At 38.8% G+C, this 22,153-nt stretch overlaps 1 protein-coding gene across 3 annotated transcripts in view; it reads left to right on the forward strand.

Moving 5' to 3' along the window:
* Positions 1-4,347: 4,347 nt before the first annotated feature.
* The window catches only part of LOC143859346 (protein BTR1-like), a 41,971-nt gene continuing 24,165 nt past the window's right edge, over positions 4,348-22,153 (forward strand). For all 3 annotated transcript variants that reach the window (XM_077370068.1, XM_077370069.1, XM_077370070.1), the window contains exons 1-3: positions 4,348-4,507; positions 10,070-10,308; positions 10,405-10,511. In XM_077370068.1, the coding sequence (XP_077226183.1) occupies positions 4,411-4,507; positions 10,070-10,308; positions 10,405-10,511 (443 nt within the window). In that variant the 5' untranslated portion in view covers positions 4,348-4,410. The remainder of the gene's footprint in view (positions 4,508-10,069; positions 10,309-10,404; positions 10,512-22,153) is intronic.

The following is a 22,153-nucleotide window of genomic DNA, read 5'->3' on the forward strand; positions in this document are numbered from 1 at the left end:
AGCAACACGGTGAGATTTATCCTTTTTTAAGATTTTCTTTTTGTTTATTCTGTACTAGTATTGTTATTTGCTTTTAGATTTATCCCTGTTGCATCACAAGAATTTATGACCAATCTTGGCTTTTGAGTCTTCAATCCCATATACATTATGAATTATTGCCAATTTTTCAGTGTGAACATGAACTTATGTTTTTGCAGTTGGTAGTTTTATTCCTTTGGAACGACTTGCCATTGGTTTCCTATGTTGATAGTCCCCTATGACATGTATTTTCTTATTAGTGATATTTTTTTTTCTTACTGTTAATCTTTCTTAAAGATAAAAAACCAACTACATTGCCCCAAACCAAAAACAAAAAAACAAACAACTTCTTGGCTAACAAATCAGCCAAGACATTAGCAGTCCTAATAGTACTGATAACCAAGAAAATGTGCCATGAGTGCATTGGATCATGGCCGTTTTCCGGGCTTTTTTTCAGTGTAATGCCCTTGAATTGCAGGAAGTTCTAAACCTTCCAACTCAAAACAAAATACTCAAAACAAAATCACAGGAACACATAATTTGTAGAGGCAAAAGTTGAAATGTCAGGCAATCTTGGATAAATAACTGATGTTTATCCTAACTTGGTTGTATTTATTCCTAACTTTATAATTGATGGTGTCTAAATGGGAAATTAAGTAAAGAAAATAGACCAGAGTGTTACTTTCCTCTTTTAGCGATAGATTTAAATATGAATGCCTCATCTATAGTACATTTTCTCATAGACATTAAACAGAAAAATGTAATTAAAGTTGGCTTATGAATGTGTAGGACAATGGAATGTGGAATATGGATGTTTATACTATCAAATGTTTGGTGTTGTCATAACATCCTCTTAGTCTATGTACTCTCTACTCTTGCTACCATTTTAATGATTCTTAACATTAGTCAACTTTATATTTCTCAGTCTTTCTTATTCGATCATTTTTTATATCCCTTCCTCTCTAACTCTCATCTATAACTATTACTCCATTTCCTCCCCTTACCCACTAGTTTACGAAATATAGCAGGGTAAACGGAGAAAGTTGGCCAAAAATGCTTTAAGCAAGTTTTAAAGGCATTTTAAACGTTTTACTTCCAATTTTTTTAGGGAGATGATTTTTTCGCCCCTAGGATAATGCGCCTCCCTTTTAACGTGAACTGTGAGGGGCACATTATCTTACTGAGGGTGAAAAAGTCGTCGCCCTATTTTCCAGGGAAATGGTATCAGCGCTCCAATGCATTTATATTGAAGCTCAAGTTTCTTGTCTTTTAGTATTTAAAGGGTGTGTGGTTTTTTTGGGAATTGTAACCCTTTAAATACTAAAAGACAAGCAACTTGAGCGTGGATATGAAAGCATTGGAGTGCTGATTTCATTTCCCTTTTTTTAAGGGCAATGATAAATCGACCCCGTGTGTCTTTCGCTCTCCTCTGAGTCGATTTAGAGAGAAAGACACATAGGGAGTCGATTTATCACTCTCCTTTTTTAGGGAAATGTTATCAGCACTGCTGTATTTTGATGTGGGCACTCCTCACTTTATTAAAAGTATGGTATGACCCGCACCATAGGATGATCCAAACCGTCCATTAGATGGGCCAACATCTAAATAGGTCGCGCCTCAAAAATCATTTTCATAGGTTGATCCTGACCCTCCGATCTGAACGTTAGATGGTTGATCCTAACCCTCAATAGATCGGAGGGTTAGGATCAACCTATGGAAATAATTTTTGGGGCACAAACCAATTTAGGCTGTGGCCCATCTAATTGACGGTTTGGATCATCCTATGGTGCATACTGTACTTTTAATAAAGTGAGGAGTGCCTCATCAAAATATAGTAGTGCTTATAACATTTTCCTAAAAAACAGGGAAGTGATATTTACGCCCATTTTCATCACCAGGGACACCTAGCTCCAGTGTATCAATGACTAAAGGGAGCCTAATGTACTTGACTTTAGAAAAATCCAGTGGCCTTGATTGCCACGTACACTGGCACTGGTGATGAGAAGGGGCTTAAATATCACTTCAATTGTAAAAGTTTTAAACGAGCATTAAACGTCGAACCAATAAAATGGGCTTTTTCACAAAAAAAAGAAGGTTGTTTTTGCAAATGAAGTCTTCTACTTTGCTTTATTTGCAAAAAGAGTCTTCTAGCTCCACAATTTGCAAATAGAGTCATCACTTTTGGGTCGATTTTGCAAATCAGATCATGCCATCAGTTTATGACCAAAATACCCACCGTGGAATTTTTTTTATATTCTTAGCAAGCCCAAAATGTCTTTGCATATGAAAAGATGAAATTTATATTTTGAAAAAGACCAAAATACCCATTATGGTCACGGATATGTTTTGATAGGGCATGCCGGTCACACCAAGTCAAGTCAAGCCCATGCATCAGGTCGGGCCCACCAAGTTGACTTATGTTTTAATGGGGTAGAGGCGTAGAGCCCATGTATAGGGTAGGGTTCACAATTTTACAGATTATGTTGTGATAGGGTGGGCTCATTTTTTTTACACTTGTCCATAGCATAGGCAAAAAATGCTATGATTGGGTAGGTCCCACAATCTCCACACGAGCCCATGTATAGAGTAGGCCCTATAATTTTTGTCTTTTCATGTATAAGAATTAGACCCGGCAAAAGCGACCCGTGCCTGCGGGTCGACCCGACCCACCCGCAAATTTGCGGGCACGGGTCTGAGTTTTAGTGACCCGTCAAAACTAACCCGCAGGTGACCCAACCCACAAAAACACGGGTCGGGTCGGGTCAACCCGCGGGCACCCGCAAGTCACTTGGCTTTTTTAAGGGTGGTGATTTTGTTATGCTAATCTAGTTAGATGACTTTTTTTTCTAATGCAAAGGATGGTGATTTTGTCATGCTAATCTATTTTTTAAGGATTTGATGCTTAAATAGGTTATGGCTGGCACCATAGAATATAAATAGGTTGTGGCTAGCACCATAGGTTGATCCCAACCCTCCGATTTGAATGTTAGAGGGTTGATCACTTGATCCTAACCCTCTATAGATCGGAGGGTTAGGATCAACCTATTGAAATGATTTTTTGGGCACAACCTATTTAGGCTGTGGGCCATCTAATGGACGGTTTCGATCATCCCACGGTGCCGGCCATGCCCCCCTCATCAAAATCCAGTGATAACATTTTTCAAAATAAACAACTGTTTGAATTTGCGGGTGACCCACGGGTCACCAAAATTCTGACCCGCAAAAATGCGGGTCATCTCCTGACCCGACCTGTGTGACCCGCACCCGCATCACCTGCGGGTTGACCCGGCCCGACCCACCCGTTTGCCTGGTCTAATAAGAATGCTAGCATATACAGAAGGAATTTAGGTCATTTTATAAGGTAGTTTGTCTTTTTAAATACAAGGGCATTTTGGTCTTTTTATGAGTAAAGAAATATACCATGGGCATTTTGGTCACAAACCAATGACATGACTTGATTTGCAAAATTCACTCAAACGTTACGACTCTATTTGCAAATTGTCAAACAAGAAGACTCTTTTTGTAAGGGCAGTGATAAATCGACCCCCCAAAATGATAAATCGACTCCCCCTGTGTCTATCTCTCTCCTCTTTCTCTCTCCAACCCAGAGGAGAGAGAAAGACACATGGGGAGTCGATCTATCACTCCCCCCTTTTTGTAAATAAAACAAAGTAGAGGACTTCTTTTGCAAAAAACCTAAAAAAAAAGGTTGATTTAAACTGACATAATGTTAACTCTTTTTGCATAACAAGGGGTGGTGAGGGAAGAAAAGGTGGTGGATATATTTTTTCCTAGGGGTGGCCGGGGAAGAAAAGGGAGTGAATATACTATTTCCCTACATTACATAGCGTGGGACTCATGAAAATAGTGGGACCCACTAGACGATCCGGAGTATATACCGATAGCTACCATCAATCCTCGTATCCCCTTTGGACTATATATCCCGCATTCCCGCGTACTGATATTTGCACTACCATGTTTTGATAATGAAACGAACTCAACTGGTCTTTTATTATTTAAGCATCTATCAGAAGCTATTACAACTGCAACCAATTAACTAGGAAAAGACATGGTGAGTTCGTGTCATTATCAAAACATGGTAGTGCACATATCCTATTTATTTTGTTTCAGTGGGGATATAGGCTACTGATATTTGCACTACCATATTGCCAGTGACACAAACTCACCTTGTCTTTTCTTCTTTAATTGGCTGCTGAGATCTGTTGATAGATGCTTAAACAATAAAAGACGAGGTAAGTTCGTGTCATTATCAAAACATGGTAGTGCAAATCTTAATATCCAATAAATGAGAAATAAGAAAGGAATAAAAGCGCAAAACAAGCCGTTTCCCGGCAAGCCCTAAGAGAGAGAGAGAGAGAGAGAGAGAGAGAGATGGAATCGCCGGATTCGTCATACATGTCTTCTCCGGAGATGGCTCCGAAGAGATCTTCATCAACATCTCTGCGCAACCCTAAATCTCCAACCTCAGGTTTGAACAAATCAAAAACTCAGATCTTGCCCTAAACACAAATCACTAATTAACTATTTTATTCTCTGTTTTGACCAAATGTTTGTAAATAGTTTTCTCAATCCTCCTACTTTTGATTTGGTATCTAGAAACCTTGTTTAATTGTTCTGATTTTTCGCGAATAGGAGCGCTTGATCTGGAGATTTGGTTGTTGTTACGTGCTTATTTGGGTCCCACGTTGGCTGAAATAAATTGGTTGAGATATTTGTTATTTTGAGATTTGCTTTGTAGTTATTTAGTTAGTTAGGAGTCTTAGAGATAAGGCTTATCTAGATTAGGGATTTTTAATAAATAACTTGTACGCATCCTTTCTTTGTTCAATGAGAATTTACCCCAAAATAGTGTTTTTTGCACAGAAAGGAGGAACGACCCTTCCCTCAAAGTGGGTCATCAATCGTGTTGCAAACCGATTTGGGTTTGTAACAGTTGTAGAAAATTCAGTCATTAGTTTATTGATCTGATTTATTGAAATTTGCTGGGATTTGGATGAAGGATTGGAAATTTAGGGTTTTAATTTCAAGAAAGGGCAAACTGAGATTAGCTTAGGGTCTGTTTGGATACAAGTAGTTACCTTGTACATTAGTGGTATAAGTAGTTATAGAATTTACCTTGTAGAATAGTGATAAGTAGTGTTTGGTTGCCAGCCTCGTAGAGGGAGGGGGTGTCATTACCAATATAGAAAGAGAAGAGAGAGAAATAGAAAAAACAAAATTTTCCAAGCCAAATTCCTTTTTTGAAAAATGTGGCTTGGAAAGTATAAGGAGAGGACATTGATGCCACGTCACCGGACATGCAATTATTACTTCTGAAACTTGTTTGGTAGTCTCAAAGGATTTCGATGCTAAATTGGCAACCAAATGCCATAAAGTAGAAGAAAAGAGCATTTTTTTCTGCTTGAGAAATCCTTGAGGATGCCAGGCATCTGGCAACCTAACAGAGGCTATGGTCAAGGAGTTGTGTGAATTTGTAGTGTGGTCTCTTTAGATTTTTATAGCATGATGCAAAAAAAAGTTGGCTTGTGCTTTGTGTTGCTAAGGCCATGCTTAGACGGGTATCTGTGGGTATGTTACTTTACTTTTTTATTCACTTGCTGTAAGTGATCAACTTTGCTGGCATGTGTACGAATGTCGTTGTTTATGTATATTGATTCATGTGATATAGCGAGTGAATGCAGGTACAGTGAGACAAGTTTCTTGTGATGCTTATGTGGTTGAAGTGACTTTTTGGAACTTTATAGATCCTATAGCATGAATTTCCTTCATTGTTTATTTTATTTTATTTGTGTGTGTATGTGTCTGTTGGGGGGATTGGTTCTAGAAATAGTTTTAACTATCCACCAAAATCGACGTGAAACAACTGGAATATTTTATGTTTCCATCACCATTGAAACACATACTGAAACCAAAGTGCATACTGAAACCAAAACCGTAAACGTATTAGTGGTAGACTATATCGATATGTGGTACATAATTTTTTTGGACAGTGATTTTATTAATGAAAAGCTTGATGACCGAGTTGGTCACTAGGCGGCATACAACGAGATCACTCAAGAAGCAAAAATAGAAAGATACAAAGACAAAGACCCTCAAAGAGTACCCCACAGCAGCGAACTCCCCAAAGACCCCCTCATGGTGGGAGAAAGTCGGATATAATTATATTTACATAATTATATTTCTATAAGTTGCATCTGATATGCGGTTTATTTATTATGCACATATATTTATATGAATTATATATGAAACATGATATGTGCTTAATCATCAGACATACGATAATTCAACTCAACTCAACTCAACTCAACTCAACTCAACAAAGCCTTTGTCCCAAACTAGTTGGGGCCGGCTAAATGAATCCTTTAGAAAAACTTCATGAAGATGGTGATTTTTTTTTTGTTGTTGTTAAAACATTATGGGTGATTTTTTGGCTCATGTGATGATTTTGGAGTATGTATTTGTGCTCATGCTATCACTTCCTGAAGTTCTATATGAAATGTCCATCACTTGCATATGTTTCCATAATTTTACAAGTTTTCCACCGACATTTTAACCGAAACCGAATTGTTTCCATTTCCATTCCTACCGAAACAAAAAACGAAGCCAAAATTTAAAACCTTGGTTCTATAATCCGATTAGTTAGACAAGGTATCCTTATTCAGGCTATATTATGATGAATGATGATATGCTTTTTTGTATAAGATGTTGAAAGTGGATATTAGCTTGTGTCGGGTGTCATCTATTGTTCAAGGGGAATTAGGAGAGGGCTTCCTCTTTCTCTTTTTCTATTTGCTCTAGTTGTTTAAGACATTTAGGTTTCTTGCCTACTTGGGAATAAAAGGGCTTAGTTGAAGGGTTCAAAGAGAATAGTCCCGTTCCTAATATTTTTTCATCTTCGATTAATGGATGATTTTTTGGTAACGAGAGTGGAGAGCATATTCAAGATCTGTTAGTTATTTTAAGGTGGTTTCAATTGTTTTTTTTTCTTTTGCAATTAATGGATTTTTCTGGGGGGTAACGGAAGTGGAATGCATAAACATGATTTGTGAACAATTTTAAGGTGGTTTGAAGTGGTTCTTGTTTAAGAAGGAGCCTGGATAAAGGTTTGTCGGTGGTTGTTAATGTAGCAAATGAGACTTGAAGTTTTTTTCTGGTGGTGATCATCTCCCAATCACATACTATGGGTTCCCTCTTGTCGTAGGCATCATAGTCACACAAAAATTTATTATAAATTTATCAATTACATATAGTATCTCTATATGTTGATTTATCATCCATATATTGCCAATATATCCGCAATCAATATCTTAAAACTTATAAATATATTAACTTAGCGATTTGCTAGGGAATTCTGCGGAAAGGCATTTCAAGGCTGACTTTTGCATGAGAGAACAGCCACACAGGCTCACTTTCAGCAGATTTTGTCTTATTCTTTTAATTCGTATGAGGTGGCTGTTCTCTCATGCAAAAGTTAGCCGCAAAATGCCTTTCTGTGAAATTCCCTAGCAAATCCCAGTAACTTAATAATATATTAATAATTGTAAGTAAAATAAATTTATATTGAAATTGGTAATATCTCACTGATCAAACGACATGAAAATTCTAGAGATCACAATATATTGGTGATAAGTAAGCCTATAAATGACGTTTTTATCAAATTAATGCCTTATCTCCATGGGAGATGATACCATCACCCCCTTTTGTGATAAAGGATTAAAGGGTGATAGTTGGGCTGGGTTTTCTCAGGTCGTGAGTACTCGAGTCTAAAAATTTAAACTCAAAGGTCCGAAACCAACACAACACAAGGTGGGCTCAAGAAACTCTTCCCAAACCCAGCCCAATGTAAAATTGACAGACCAATTAGCCAGCAAACTCAACCCAACCCATGAAATGAAGATAAGGGAGGCAAGGGGAGAGGGTTCTTGAGTTTGCAATTTTTTCTTACAGGCTGATGATAGCTTTCCAGTATTTTTAATAGCCTTTAACATCTAATAAAGAATGTGTAAAATAAGAAGAAGAGTGCTATTATTAGTCCCCTCTCATTATACATTGTGATAGATCAGGCTATATGTCAAAAACCATTGGTATCCCTTCAAAAGTGCCTTCAGTTTGGTTGGTGACTTAGTTTAAAATGGGATTATCTTTGTGGACGAAGAGCTATTAAATCGTTTGGTGGGAGGATAACCCTCATTGTAGCTACTCCCGCTAGTCTTCGGGTTAACTTACATTCATATTCAAGTGATGCCTTTGCTGCAAAATTTGTAGTAACAGATATGGGTTGGGTTGGCCGTGGGTGGGATTATAGGTAGTTCCCTAGATAGGTTTTGGGTGCATGACAGTACTTGTGTATAAAGATAGATTTTAGTTGGTGATAGGTAATGACATTTCTTCCGCATTTTGTGCGTGTCCTCTTTACACTACATCGATAACATAGGTAAATATTTGTTCTTGGCACCTGAGGTCCCACCACAATATGATACTGCCCACATCGCCAATCCTTTATGGAAACCTAAAATTTGAGTAGGCCTCCTTCCTTTAATGGCCAATATACTAGCCACATTTGTTGTAGTTTAATTCTTTTAATGAGTACATTGTGTTGAGCGTTTCTATTGGTAACTTTAATTTTCACAAGTAAGCTGGGCAATGTTCTGGTGTCTTGTTCCGGTGTTTAGTACCTTCCATTGAGCTGCTGGTTCACCCTCATTCTTGCAGAATGCAAATAATTTTATAGAACTAATAATTTATCCTTTTTATATCTGGATTGTGTATATGTTGTTTTAATGCCCCTACTAGCCTAAATCTTTTGGATAGTAGTTAGTTTTGATGAACTAATAATTTATCCTTTTTATATCTAGATTATGTCAGAGTATATGGAGTGCAACTTTAGTAATGTAAGGAGAAGGGGTGAGGATGTAGTAAATATGTCTCGACAAGAGGTATCTAAGAGGGATATCTTTTGCTATCTTGGTTCAATCTTACGTAAGGAAGGAGAGATTGAAGAGGATGTTAACCATTGAATAAGAGCAAGTTGGTTGAAGTGGAAGCATGCTTCAGGAGCTCTGTGCGATCGTAAAACACCTACCAACTTGAAGGGAAAGTTTTATAAGATTGCTGTGAGGCCAGCCATGCTGTACGGCTCAGAATGTTGGGCCACCAAGAAGCATCATGTGCATAAGATGAGTATAGCGGAAATGCGAATGCTTAGATCGACGTGCGGCCACACAAGGTTAGATCGAATTAAAAATGTAGACATTCGTAAAAGGGTGGGGGTGGCACCAATTGAGAAGAAGATGAGAGAGCACCGCTTAAGATGGTTTGGGCATATCCAATGTAGGCCTTTGGATGCTCCGGTGAGAAGAAGTGACTCGTGCCAAGTTGATGGAGTAAAAAGAGGTAGGGGCAGACCGAAAACAACTTGGGTAGAAACAGTGAGGAAAGACTTGAGGGCTAGGAACATAACAGAGAATATGACCTTGGATAGGATTGAATGGAAGAAAATGATCCATGTAGGCGAACCCAACTAGTGTCAGGATTAGACTTAGTCATTTTGAGCCGGGTAGATCCTTTCACCTTCTTCATGAAAAATTTCTAAAGGATTCATTAGCCGACCCCAACTAGTTTGGGACAAAGGCGTAGTTGAGTTGAGTTGAGTATATCTGGATTATGTATATGTTGTTTTAATGCCTCTACTAGTCTAAATCTTTTGAATAGTAGTTAGTTTTGATATTCAAAATTTTTATACCAGTCAACCTTAATTCTCTCATATGGTAGATTGACTTGGTTTAATATGTAATTTGTTGAAGTGGGTGTACTCGTTGAATCATATTGCCCTTCTCTTTTTGATTTTTTCCTTTTCTTGAGCTGCTCCAACAATTCCATTCTCACCTGATATTTTGTCGAATCTTTCTCTCTGTATGTATATGTATATATGTCTATATGTATACATATCTAGATGTATATATATGTATAATATATAGGCCAGCTGGTTTTTCTCTTGCTAAATCTAGTTTATCTATGGCTGCTCATTCAGATGATAAGGAGAAGTCTATGTACATTAGGTTCCTTGTATCAAATGCAGCAGCTGGGTCTGTCATTGGAAAAGGTGGCTCGACAATTACTGAATTTCAGTCGCGCTCTGGAGCTCGCATTCAATTGTCACGCAATCATGAATTTTTCCCAGGAACATCTGATAGGATAATCATGATCACTGGAGCATTCGATGAAATAATTAAGGCAACCGAAATTATCCTTGAAAAATTGTTTAGTGAGGTAGTTTTTGTATTTTGCCTTTATTTCTTTATTTTGTCTGAATATTTTATTTTTCCATATGCATGAGATTCCCTGCTGATTTGTTGTATTTGGCAGGTGCATGTTGAAGATGGTGATGATATTGACGCTACATCAAAAGTGAGGCTCATTGTTCCAAATAGCTCTTGTGGAGGCATAATTGGGAAGGGAGGATCTACCATAAAGTAATTTAATTTTTTTTTTTGAATGATATAATTAAAGTTTGTTTACTGCATTTATTTTTTAAACATTTAGAAGGGTGTACATTTTTTTCCATCCCGACTTGACACTATTTTGATTATACAAAAGCTTTTGGTTTTTGTACTTTTCAGGTCTTTCTGTTCTGGTGCAAATATATTTAGACATTTCAATAGGATTATTGAGTTTTTAAAAGTCCATAGGTGTGTCAATTGTTTTATTTTGGTGAGGTGGTATGCTGATTTCATTAGGATTATTTTTTGAATTAAATTTGCTTTTAGGCATTTTAAGTAATGCCCAATGATATCCTCTTTTAAAAACTTGCATGGTATTGTTTGTGCGAGTTCTAAATTCCAATTCCATTGTTGGTCATCCTCTGAATAGTTTTTATCTTATTTATCGTTCCATTGGGATTCGTGAATGATTTAGAGGCTAAATTTTAATTGCAAGGTGGATAAACAACCAACAAGTGTTACCATTAAAAAAAAGAAAAAGAAAAAGAAAAACATCCAACACGTGTTTTCTGTTATATGGAACTGATTTTGTATGCTTGAAAGTTGAAACCCTAAAACCCCTTTGCTTTGGTGAGGAGAACACACGTGCAACTACAAAGAATGGTATTTCACTTTGGAAGATAGACTAAATCAATTGTTGAATATATAATATCTTAGGTTGTTGATTGCCAAAGTTTCTTACTGCCTACTGGTGATGAGGTTGTTGCATGGTATTGTATCCAGGGAAATCATGTTAGATACTTGAAAAACTGATACATATCCTCGATATGCCGCATCTATAGATGTGTGACAATCCACTTGGCAATGAATTACGATGTGGTCGGGGGGTTTCTCCAGGATTGTTGCAGAAGTAACAATCCAGTTGGCCACAAATATTCCTTTTGGCTAACTGGTTTCTGGTAAGAATTGTATCATTCATCATGCATCATGCACTAAAGAAAAGCAATAGCGTGCACAGATACGTTGTATTTCCAAATAACTGAGAAACAAGGGGAAGACCGGAAGAGGGACAGTTAGCCACTAAGGCATAATAGGACCAAGGTTTTAAATTTCGGTTTTAGTTTCAGTACTAAAATTTGGCCTAAATCTTGTAAAATTACGGAAACATTTCGGTATAAAATCATGGCCAAAATCCAAGTAAGATTCTTTGCCACTGGTTTTTTTTTATTGTTTTTTAGAAATATCTTAAAGGTATCTTGTTTTTCTTCTCTTCTCTACCAGTGGAGTTGATTTCTGTCAGGTTTTTTGTCGAAATGTTGCCATTTCGACATAAACTTTGCTCCCCCCCCCCATATATATGAAAAGTTGCATGTTTCGCATATTTCGATCGAAACATTAACGAAGTATCAAAATTTCAGGCAAAATTCCTCCTGAAATTTTATGCGAAAATGTTGTAATTTTCTGAATCCAAGAAGATTTCGTTTCGGTGGCAGCCGAAATCGAAATTTTTCGGCTGCTTCGTTTCGTTTTGGCATGAATTTAAAACCATGATCATATATCGCTTTTCCTTCATCTAGTGTTTTTATTAAACAAAATCAAGTAGCCATTCAAATAAATAAATAAATCAAGCAGCTCTAAAGAAACCTCTTATAGAACGAAAAAAGAGTGTAGAAAATATCACTTGGTAAATTGGAATGATATTGGTAAGCCATTCAAAGAAGATGGGTCGAGTATTTGAAGGCTAAAAGCAATGAAACTCTAGAAATTCGCCCTAGGTAACTTCTATGGAGAGCCACAATTATATGCCAAATACGGGACAGTGGAAAATGCTTACTAATTCTGAATTTTAACCAATTTGGAAGTCTTTTTTTTTAATGGTAGCAGATTTCATTCATAAAAGATGACCAAGGGGGTCATTCCCAACTGTACATGAGAGAAACAAACAATAAAAGCAAACAAACAGAAAGATAAACTTGCCCCATATTGGAAGTCTCTTAAACGAGCCCTTACACTATACTCAGAGATATTCTTCAGCTTGGAGTTGCATGGAGACTGTTCAGAACTCATTTATGGTCCTCACTCAATTCACTTAAAGTGAGCCATTGGCAACCGGGGTCGAGAATTAAATCTTAAAACATTCAGCTTATGACTGGTTGTGGAAGTCTTCTAAGTAAGAATTAAGTAGACACGTAGGAGAGTATGGTTGGAGTGGAGGTAAACCTATGTTATCTCAGAACAACTCATGAAACATAAGCCACCATCGAATTTAAAAGAGTGAATATAGTTCAACTCATTATGCTCATGAGCTCTCGGTTTATATCAGCTTGCTAAGAGAAACCACATTTATAGCCAAACCACAATACAGAAACCACATAGAGAAGTTTCATCAATTGCAGAGACTATTTCACAAACAAAATCGCCATTAACAGTCCAACCTTTATGGAAACAAATAAAGCTTTAAAAGAAAAGGTAAGTACGTTGGCCCCACTTCGATAAAAGGTGTTTCGGGACATACATTTGCATGTGAAGAGGACAACCATCTCACCAGAATTAAATTAAAAAGACAACTCTGTTTAAAATGAGGCTTTGTGACTTTTGTGGTGCAATGCGAAATGCTTTTTTATGAAATTTCTTAGCAAATCCATGATTAAAAAAGAGCCTAATCATAAATGCTAGATCAAACCCGTAAAAATCGATTGCATTTATCCATAATAATAGCTTGCATTTATTCATAATAATAGCGTGCCCACAACCTACCGACTTTCAACCCAAATTAAATCATTCCCAAATATCCAGTGGTAGACCTCGATATCTCAAGGCCCCGATCCCAATGCCATGAAAGCAGCGTGCGTGGCACTCCACTGGGTCGTTTCCAAATGACAAATCCCCACCTCGTCGTTCACCTTCTTTTCGCTCTCCTCCTCCAATAATTCTACGTCATACACCATCACTCATGACAATAATATACCAAATACGGAAAGAAGCTCTCATGACATGACACCACCGATCTTGTCACATTCCTCGCCACCCCTTTTCCGATGACCAGAGTCTGACCCCATCCGTTTGTGGTCGCCGACTTTCCGATGACGGAAAATGCAAACTTCGACATTGCCTCGATCGACGTCACGCACCGCTTCGTCTCGTCCTTCACCGGCGGCTGCTCGCACACCGAGATCGTATTCGCCATCACCGACTCTAAATCGTTGGCGGCTAATATTTTGACCAGCTCCGGCAACATGAATTGGAGCTGGTTCGCGAGAATCCTCAGAAGGAAGAATCCTTACGGCAACTTGTCCCCCTTATATCCGGTGTTGGGATTCGTTTTCCCTCTACATGATCCCCCTGCTGGAAGAACGTCCCGGCCTCCACCTCAAAGTGACTATGCCTGAATCCGGTAATATTTAATGGATTGGATCCTAGGAAGCACGGGTACTCTCTCGGGGCTCCCGCACCCGACACGTATGGGGTGCGGGTATGTCCGGGTACGCCCCGGGTACGTCCGGGGTACGTACCCCATTTAAAAAAAAAGAAAAGAAATAGTTTTGGTGGTTGGGTGCGTGTCGGGTGCGCACCACGCGTACCCGACAGGTCCTGCTTCTTCCTGTTGCTTCTCTTTCCTCTCCTGTACTTCTCTCTACTTTCCTGTACTCGGTATCCATTTACTTAAGATTTACATGTAAATAACGGAATACCCCTTTTTGGATTTATTAAAAATAGTTTCAACACCCAAATCTAAAAGGAAAAAAAGTCAACTCTCCAGTTCTAGTACAAAATTCAAAGAAAAAGGGTCGGGTCAAAATTTTAACTTTCTTAACTTCCAAACGGTGGGGTATTTTTCAAATTTTAAAAATTCATAAAATCTATCGTGTCCAAACATTATTAAATCCCAAAAGTCCGGTAAAAATAATCTCATAATTTGGTCTCTAAAAATTATTCATCTTGTCAGGCACTGGTCAACACACTGGTGACAGACTTTTTTTTCTAATGAATGATGTATTGATGCCTCATGTTCTGAAATATGGAACTTAATCACTTATGAAATCAAGAGCAATATTAGAATTTTCCATTTTGGTGATGTTATTGTTATTTGATTGCTCTACAATTTTATTTTTTTTTATTTTTATAAATATATAATAAAATATTAAAATATATTATTATATTCGGCGTACTTGAACGTACCCGCACCCAGTTTTTTTGGCAAATCACGTACCCACGTACCCGTGTCGTGTCGTACCCGCACCCCGTACCCGTACCCATGCTTCATAGATTGGATCTCTTCCCGTAAAGATATGCGAACACACCAATCTTGTTGTTTATGAAATCCACTCATTCACTATCATTTCTACCGGTCAACTCATCTTGCAGTCCGTTCCCGCATTTGATGACGTGGCTAGTGATGTTAATGAGAAGTCATGTCGAACACGCACTGAGTTGGTTGAAGAGAGAAATGTATGTTGCGGGCCCCACATGACATTCCTTTTTCTCTTCAACCAACTCGGGGCTTGTTCTGCATGACTTCTCATTAACGCCTAAAGAAACGGGCAGAAAGGCGGTAATGATAATTTGGTGAGCCTAAAAGATAGGAATGGTAGAAACAGACTCTTGTGGGCTTCTATTTAAGGCCCCTAAATTCCACAGTTTGTGGCAAAATAAAAATGGAGTCTCTTCTCCGCTTCTTTCTCTTCCGCCTCCGCCTCCTCCTTCCTCAACCCTTTCTCCCGCAAAAGCATCCCTCCACCACTAGGCCCGTCTCTTCCCCTCCAATCAAATCCCCGACATTCTCCTCGCCAAATCCTCGCCATTAAATGCCACGCAACTGGCCCTCTTCTCCCATTACATAGACTCCCACACCCTCTCTTCCCACATCCACTCCAGCTCCTCTGAAAAACTTTTCTGCGCCCTCAAATCCCCTACTAACATCACTCGCCACATTATCAAACACGGAAATGGACTGCAATATGAGTTGATTGATTGGTAGAAATGACAGCGAATGAGAGATTTCTGAAACAACAAGATTGGTGCGTTCGCATATCTTTACAGGAAGAGATGCAATCTGTTAAATATTACCGGATTCAGGCATAATCACTTTCAGGTGGAGGTCGGGACGTTCTTCCGGCAGGGGAATCTTGTGGAGGGAAAATGAATCCTGATGCCGGATATAAGGGACAAGTTGCCAGAGCGATCTTTCCTTCCAAGGATTCTCGCGGACAAGCTCCAATTCGGGTTGCCGGAGCTGGTCAAAATGTTAGCCACCGACGGTCTAGAGCCGGTGATGGCAAATACGATCTCAGTGTGCTAGCAGCCGTCGGTGAAGGATGAGACAAAGCGGTGCGTGACGTCGATCGAGGCAATATTGGAGTTTGCATTTTTCGTCATCGGAAAGTCGGCCGTGGTTTCGTCGACGACAAACACAAACGAATGGACCAGCTCGTGGGCTTTTTTCTTCTTTCTTTCTAGCTTGAAACTCTAGCCCCAAAATGAAATACTCAGCCCCCTTTTTTGTTTCTGCTCTAGAATTGAGAGAGACATGGTCAGATCAGGGAGGGATGGGGATAGGGATGGAATCAATGATGGTGTTGGCTTAGGGGGAGAGTGAAGGGTCTCATGGCGGTGGTGATGGAGAGTTTAGATCGGAGAACGTCAGGATTGCTGGAAATTGAAGAGTATTGCCGGAAATGGTAGCGGAGAAGGCGAGTTTGCAGGGCCGAGGGTTTGATGGGTTGGGGAAGAAGAAACTAGAATGGGATCTTAGGGTTGGTGGTGGTCGAAGAAAATGGCAAAGGCTTGCCGGAGATCGGAGATAGTGACCGGAAAAGGAATAAAAGGAAGCGGAGCAATGGGCTAGTGATGGAAATGGTGGTCATAAGAAGGGGGAATGGCCGGATCCGCACGGGGTGCTCAGAGAATGGTGAGCTTGCCGGAGAAAACCGCCGGAATATGGTTAGAACTCCGATCTTCTTCTCCAAGCTTCTCCTTCTCTGTATTTTCTTTGTAAAGCACTAACTGAGTGAGAGAGAGGAAGGCGATGTGCACTGGTGATTGCCGAATGGAGGAGATCGGCAGCCGGAGCAATGGAAGTGATCGGAGGACCTCGGCGGTAGGGAAAGTTTGGCCGGAGAAGATGGCTTGATGAAAATGGGTTCAGTCAGGGAGGTGATTTGAGGTTTGAGAAGATGATGGGTGAGCAAAATGGGTTTAATGAAGAATGTTAGGGGTTGTAGGGGTTGGCAATGGAGGAGTGAGTGGTTGGATCCCGGCGAGGTTGGCGGAGAAGGCAACCAGAATCCCTCTCTCTATCTCTAGTTTTTCCTTAAATGGAGAAAACACTAAAATGGAGAAAACCCTCATCTCCCCAGCTCATACCTCCATTTATAGATTGTGGTGATGATTTTTTCTCATGTTTTTCCATTGGGCACCCCCCAATCACTTAATTCCCCCCAATTCACTTCAAACAAAGAGGAATGATATTAATTCAACTATTTTCTGATAGTTGCACTAATTCATCGTCTTATCTTCTTTTATTCCTTTGCATCTGAGGACTGATATCAATATACGCAGATTTGACAATGGCACAAACTCAGCTCGTCTTATCTTCCCCTTTTCACCCGTTTCCAGTGTAATTTTGCACAAACATTGTTGGGGATGGTAATTACCTTTTGGTAGCATTTTGCGCACAAACGGACAAGATGGGTTAGCGAAAACACCAAAATAAGGTTGGGGTCGAGTATTATTGAATTTGGGGATTCAAATAGGGGGGGTTGCAAATATCAAAATGCGAGGGGCATTTTCATAAATTTTCTAAATTTTGGGAAAATGCAAGGGGAGATTGGGGCTTTCAAATAAGGGGTACAAATGAGGTCTGGGGGATCATCTGGGCTATCTGGATTTTCAAAAATGTTTTGCCAATGAGGGAATTTTCGCCTCGAATCGGTTCTCTTTGCAATTGAAGTTCGGTTTTTGGAAATTTCGAGTTCTTTTGGACACTTGGGAATCAGTTTCAGGAACTTGAAACTTGATTTTGGGAGATTCTGAATTCGATTCCAGGACTCGAATGTTGGGAACTTTATTCGATTTCGGGATTTGGTTTTTAATCGATTTTGGGATTTTTTTAGTCCGATCAAAATGGGGTGTCTACATGATCACGTACTAGTTCTGTCTCATCAAGAAAGGGTAAAACGAGAAGAGAGGTGCCATTATCAAAACAATGGATTTAGGATATCTGTTATTCTGATTTGACAAATGCATGAAAATTATCAGAGTGGGCCGCAAGATTAACGATCCCTATAGATAATAACGAATATATTGCCATATTTCAACTATAAATTAGTGTTACGGTTTGCTCAGACGAAATTTTTAACAGGGTTTAGAGAGGTTTTATGTCCAGCCCTAGGACAGAGCTCTCTCTTGCTGCATCAAATCTCGCTTTCCTAGAAAATTTGTACGCGTTTTTGAGAATGTTCACTGAGGAAATCGAAGTCGGCTCACACGTTACAAACCCGCGCTCTAATCCTAAGAAACGCAAGCGCACCAAGAGTCGAGGTAAAAACGAAACACTAATTCCTAAATCGTTACTTCATCATTTGGAACTAAATTTGATAACATGACCTGGATTCTTCTTAACAATGCAACTGAATTTGATTGCAAGACGTGTCTCCCTAATAATGCCGAGAATGAGATGAAATTTTTATTTTCATGTTTAATGAGAAACAATGCCTCGATTCACGAACAACCGCTATAGCTCTCGAGAAAGGCGCGATCATTCCCAGAAGAACATGACAAGAGAGTGCAAAGGTCCGTGCCAATCCTCTAGACCCTAAAAAGTGTCGTTCGACTCCTAGAGTCTGCATTGCATCGAGAGACGACGATCCCTTCAAGAAATTCGTGTACGCTAAGAACATACTCCGTATTTCCAAGAACTTCAGTAAGCTCGACGGGATATACGAAAGTCACCTCATCAAAGGTTCCAAGGGATCTTAAGAGACCCCAAAGCCTAAAGCTACTTCCCTGACCCGAAGACAGCTCGAGGAAGTGGTGGGCAATATGTTAGGGATAAAATCCGCTCTCCCCTCTGATGCTTGACACTAGGCACACCTCTCGGATTAGAAACCAAACTAGCCGCCGGAAGGAAAGATCCAGAGGGATTCTCCCATCCCAGGAAATTGGTAACGACCCCCGAACAAGAAAGTTAGTCACACCGAGAGTCCTACTCGAGGAGGGAAACCTTCCATAAAGGTCATCTGTCCACGGTAGAAAGTTGAAAACGACTCCTTGTAAGGGAAGTCAGTGTTTATCTCTAAGGAAATCGCCCAATGAGGAAGGACTCCTATGAAGGCAAGTTTCCTACCTAGTTGTGGACTCCTCTATGAGAGAACCCCCACACTCGATGGCACACCAAGCTGGTAACGCTCATCTTTTACCTCTAGCCTTTCTATTTCCCTCTAGTTTGCCGATTTCTGACTTGAGCGTTGGAGTGGTCCCTCGGAACCACAACTCCGGGGCCCCTAACGCTTTTTCTGTGAGCGCAGATCTCATACATATTGGAGCTCTGCCACCCTACATCGTGCAGCCAGATTGCGGCATCATCACTCCCCCATTGGCTGAACATCACCATCGTGTGTTAATTATAGCTGAAAAGTCAAACGTGACGGTGATGTGCAGCCAATGAGGGCTCCCTTTCAACTCTTTTTTGCGAGGGCACCCTTCAGTTTAGACTTCCTCTAATCTTCATGTTTTAGTGGCCATAGATCTTGAAATTGTGGTATGCAGGATGGATGGTTCTCCCACACAAAATGGCTATGATTGAGAATCTTGGGATTGAGCCTCTAGCTTCTTCATGAAAATTTTCTAAAGGAGCAGACCCCAACTAGTTTGGGACAAAGGCTTAGTTGAGTTGAGTATTGAGCCTCTAGCTTAATGGTCGAGACATTGGTCTTAACCTAGAGGTTGGGGGTTCAATCCCATATTACCTACCAAAAAAATCACCTAAATATGCTTCTAGAATGAAATTTTGAGCTGCATTTTTTTTACCAAACACCTCTCTCTCTCCACATAATTTTTTTTTTACCAAACACCTCTCTCTCTCTCTCCACATAATGCCCCCATTAGCAACTGAACACTTGTTAAAGATAAAGACTAGTGTTCGGCCTCTTTCGGTTTAGGTGTGTGAGTATGGGTTTAAAATGCAGTTTTTGCAATGATACTTTTAACGGTTCGCATACTCGAGTTAAAACACTTACTTTAAATTCTTAAAGAAAGAATTAGAAAGTACAACGCTATCAATGACGATGGTATAAGTTTCATTAATGAGTTGATGGATTGGGTAGGAAATATGAAAAAATTGTTACTCATCGGGCAGTATGACTCGTATTCCCTTGCCTACATCTGATATTGAACTAAAAATAAAAGAAAAAGGGATAGAAAGATTAATCAATATTTTATTATTGCTGCATGTGATGAGTTAGATACTTTGATTGCTCGATACTTCTATTCAACTGGAATTGTATTATAAGGAGTTATGAATCCAGTTTTTAGGTATCTGCCAACTCAACGCCAATAGACCAGTGCCTTGGGCTGGCTTACCTCATGTTTTGTTTTGATGACTTAGGAAAATGCTAACATTGAGCAAATTATGTGTTTAAATAAGGATAATTGGCCTCAACGTGGTGTTTCTATCATTAGCGACATGTGGACAGAGAATAATTGCTGTTATTTGATAATTTTTTAGCTTTATTTTCTAGTGGGCCTATTTTTCTGTAAACGATTGATGCTTCTAGAATTTACAAAGACAATGTTTATATGGCAAAACTTCTTCTTAATGTGATTATTGAAGTAGGTCCATTAAATGTTGTGCAAGTTATCACAGATAATGCACCAGGATGTATAAATGTTAGACATCAAGTTGAAGCGATGCTTGCACATATCTTTCTGAAACCATGTGTTGTATACACTTAATTTGGCACTGAAAAATATTTGTGGACCCGATGAAAAAGATAGAAGCCAATTTCAACAACTTATTTGTATTATTTCTCTTATTGATGAAGTAAAAATATTTCGAATTTTCATCTACAACCATTCTCAAGTGTCCACCATATTCAACAAATACTCGTCCCACATTCGGCTTCTTAATGCAGAAGAAACCCATTTTGCTTCAAGCATCATCATGTTAGGCTGGGTTAAAGAGCTTTAGACAATATCTCTTAAAGATGGTTTTTTATGAAGATTGGAAATTCCTTACTGAACAAGATATTGAGAAGGCACAACTGATATTGTTGCTGTACCTATTCTTCAGATTATAAGGATTGCGGATTCTGATGAACTATGTTTGCACTTAATATATGATATGTGGGATAATATGATAAAAAAAGTGCAATATGCAATTTTTACTAATAAAAAGAATCTTCTTACATATACAAGTGATTTTTACATAAAGGTGCATGACATTTTAATCAAATGTTGGAATAAAAATAACACCCCTGTTTTCGCATACGCGCATTATTCTTTGCATTCTATAGTCCTTCGATTTATAGTGATAAGTGGTTGGCAGAGGGAAATTCAGGTTTGAAGCATGCACTTTCTAATCGTGTTGAAGAAATTTCTAATGGCCGTAATAAGTTTTTTGACCTGTTATTTCCTTACGAAATAAAAACAAGTGTTCGTGGAGACTATTGAGAGTGTGTAGGATGTAGTTGCTCATATTTTTATGGGAATCTATGCGCGATACATATATTTTTGATCCGTTATTGTGGTGGGCTGATTTTGGAGCATGTGCACCTATGCTTGCAGCATTAGCTGATTGGTATAATAAACAATTGATTGAATTAATTATCTTCTTTTATTTAGAACATTGCAAATTTAAATTATTTATTAATTTATTTTCTCATGTTTGTTGGTTACTTAATAAAACAGCTTCGTCCTCTTGTTGCAAGAGAAATTGGAGCACATTTTCCTATATATTAAATGTGAAATGCAATCGGTTGAAAGCGCATTACGCTGAAGATCTTGTGTATATTCATAGTAACCTGAGGCTACTATTGAAAAAAGAAGAGAGCTAAAAAGCAGGGCCTTCTAAAGGTTGGGTTGTTGCTGAGCACTCAGACTTGGAATACTTATAGATATGGATCCGAAAAATCTTCCTCTCAATGATCCAGTGCTTGATCAAGACTTAGTGTCACAAGATGAATATTTAGAATTCGATAATGATTGTCTTGATTAGAAATTTGATTTGATTTTTTCTATCTTCTATTTTATCGATGGATTACTTTTCTAGCGATTTTTATAATTATATTGTCTTCTATTTTGGATTTGGATGTATTACTTTTCTAGCAATTAATATAATTAGATTGTATTACACATGCAGATTTCATATTGTTTTGAATGGCATGTGCATCGCATATTTAAAAGTTTAAATTCATAATCTTCATGTTGTTACGGATTTTTATTATGTCTGCATATGTAGCCGTGTACCCTTCTATTCGCCTTGTCTCTATTGGTAGCCGTGTCCCCGTTTCTACATTTTGGGAGGTAGCCGTGTCCCTGTTGCCTATTGTAATGACTTAAATGGAATAAATCGTAAGGAGTGATTTTCCCGTACAAAGGAAAGACAATTCCCTATTGGCTAGGGAATCTCTCATGTGTGCCCTCCATCCTATGACATTTGTATTGAAGCTTTGGAGGTG

This window comes from Tasmannia lanceolata, unplaced genomic scaffold (genome assembly GCF_043159265.1).
Source record: "Tasmannia lanceolata isolate RefF3 unplaced genomic scaffold, GAP_Taslan_0.1 ptg000029l, whole genome shotgun sequence".
In the NCBI taxonomy this organism is placed as follows: Eukaryota; Viridiplantae; Streptophyta; class Magnoliopsida; order Canellales; family Winteraceae; genus Tasmannia; species Tasmannia lanceolata.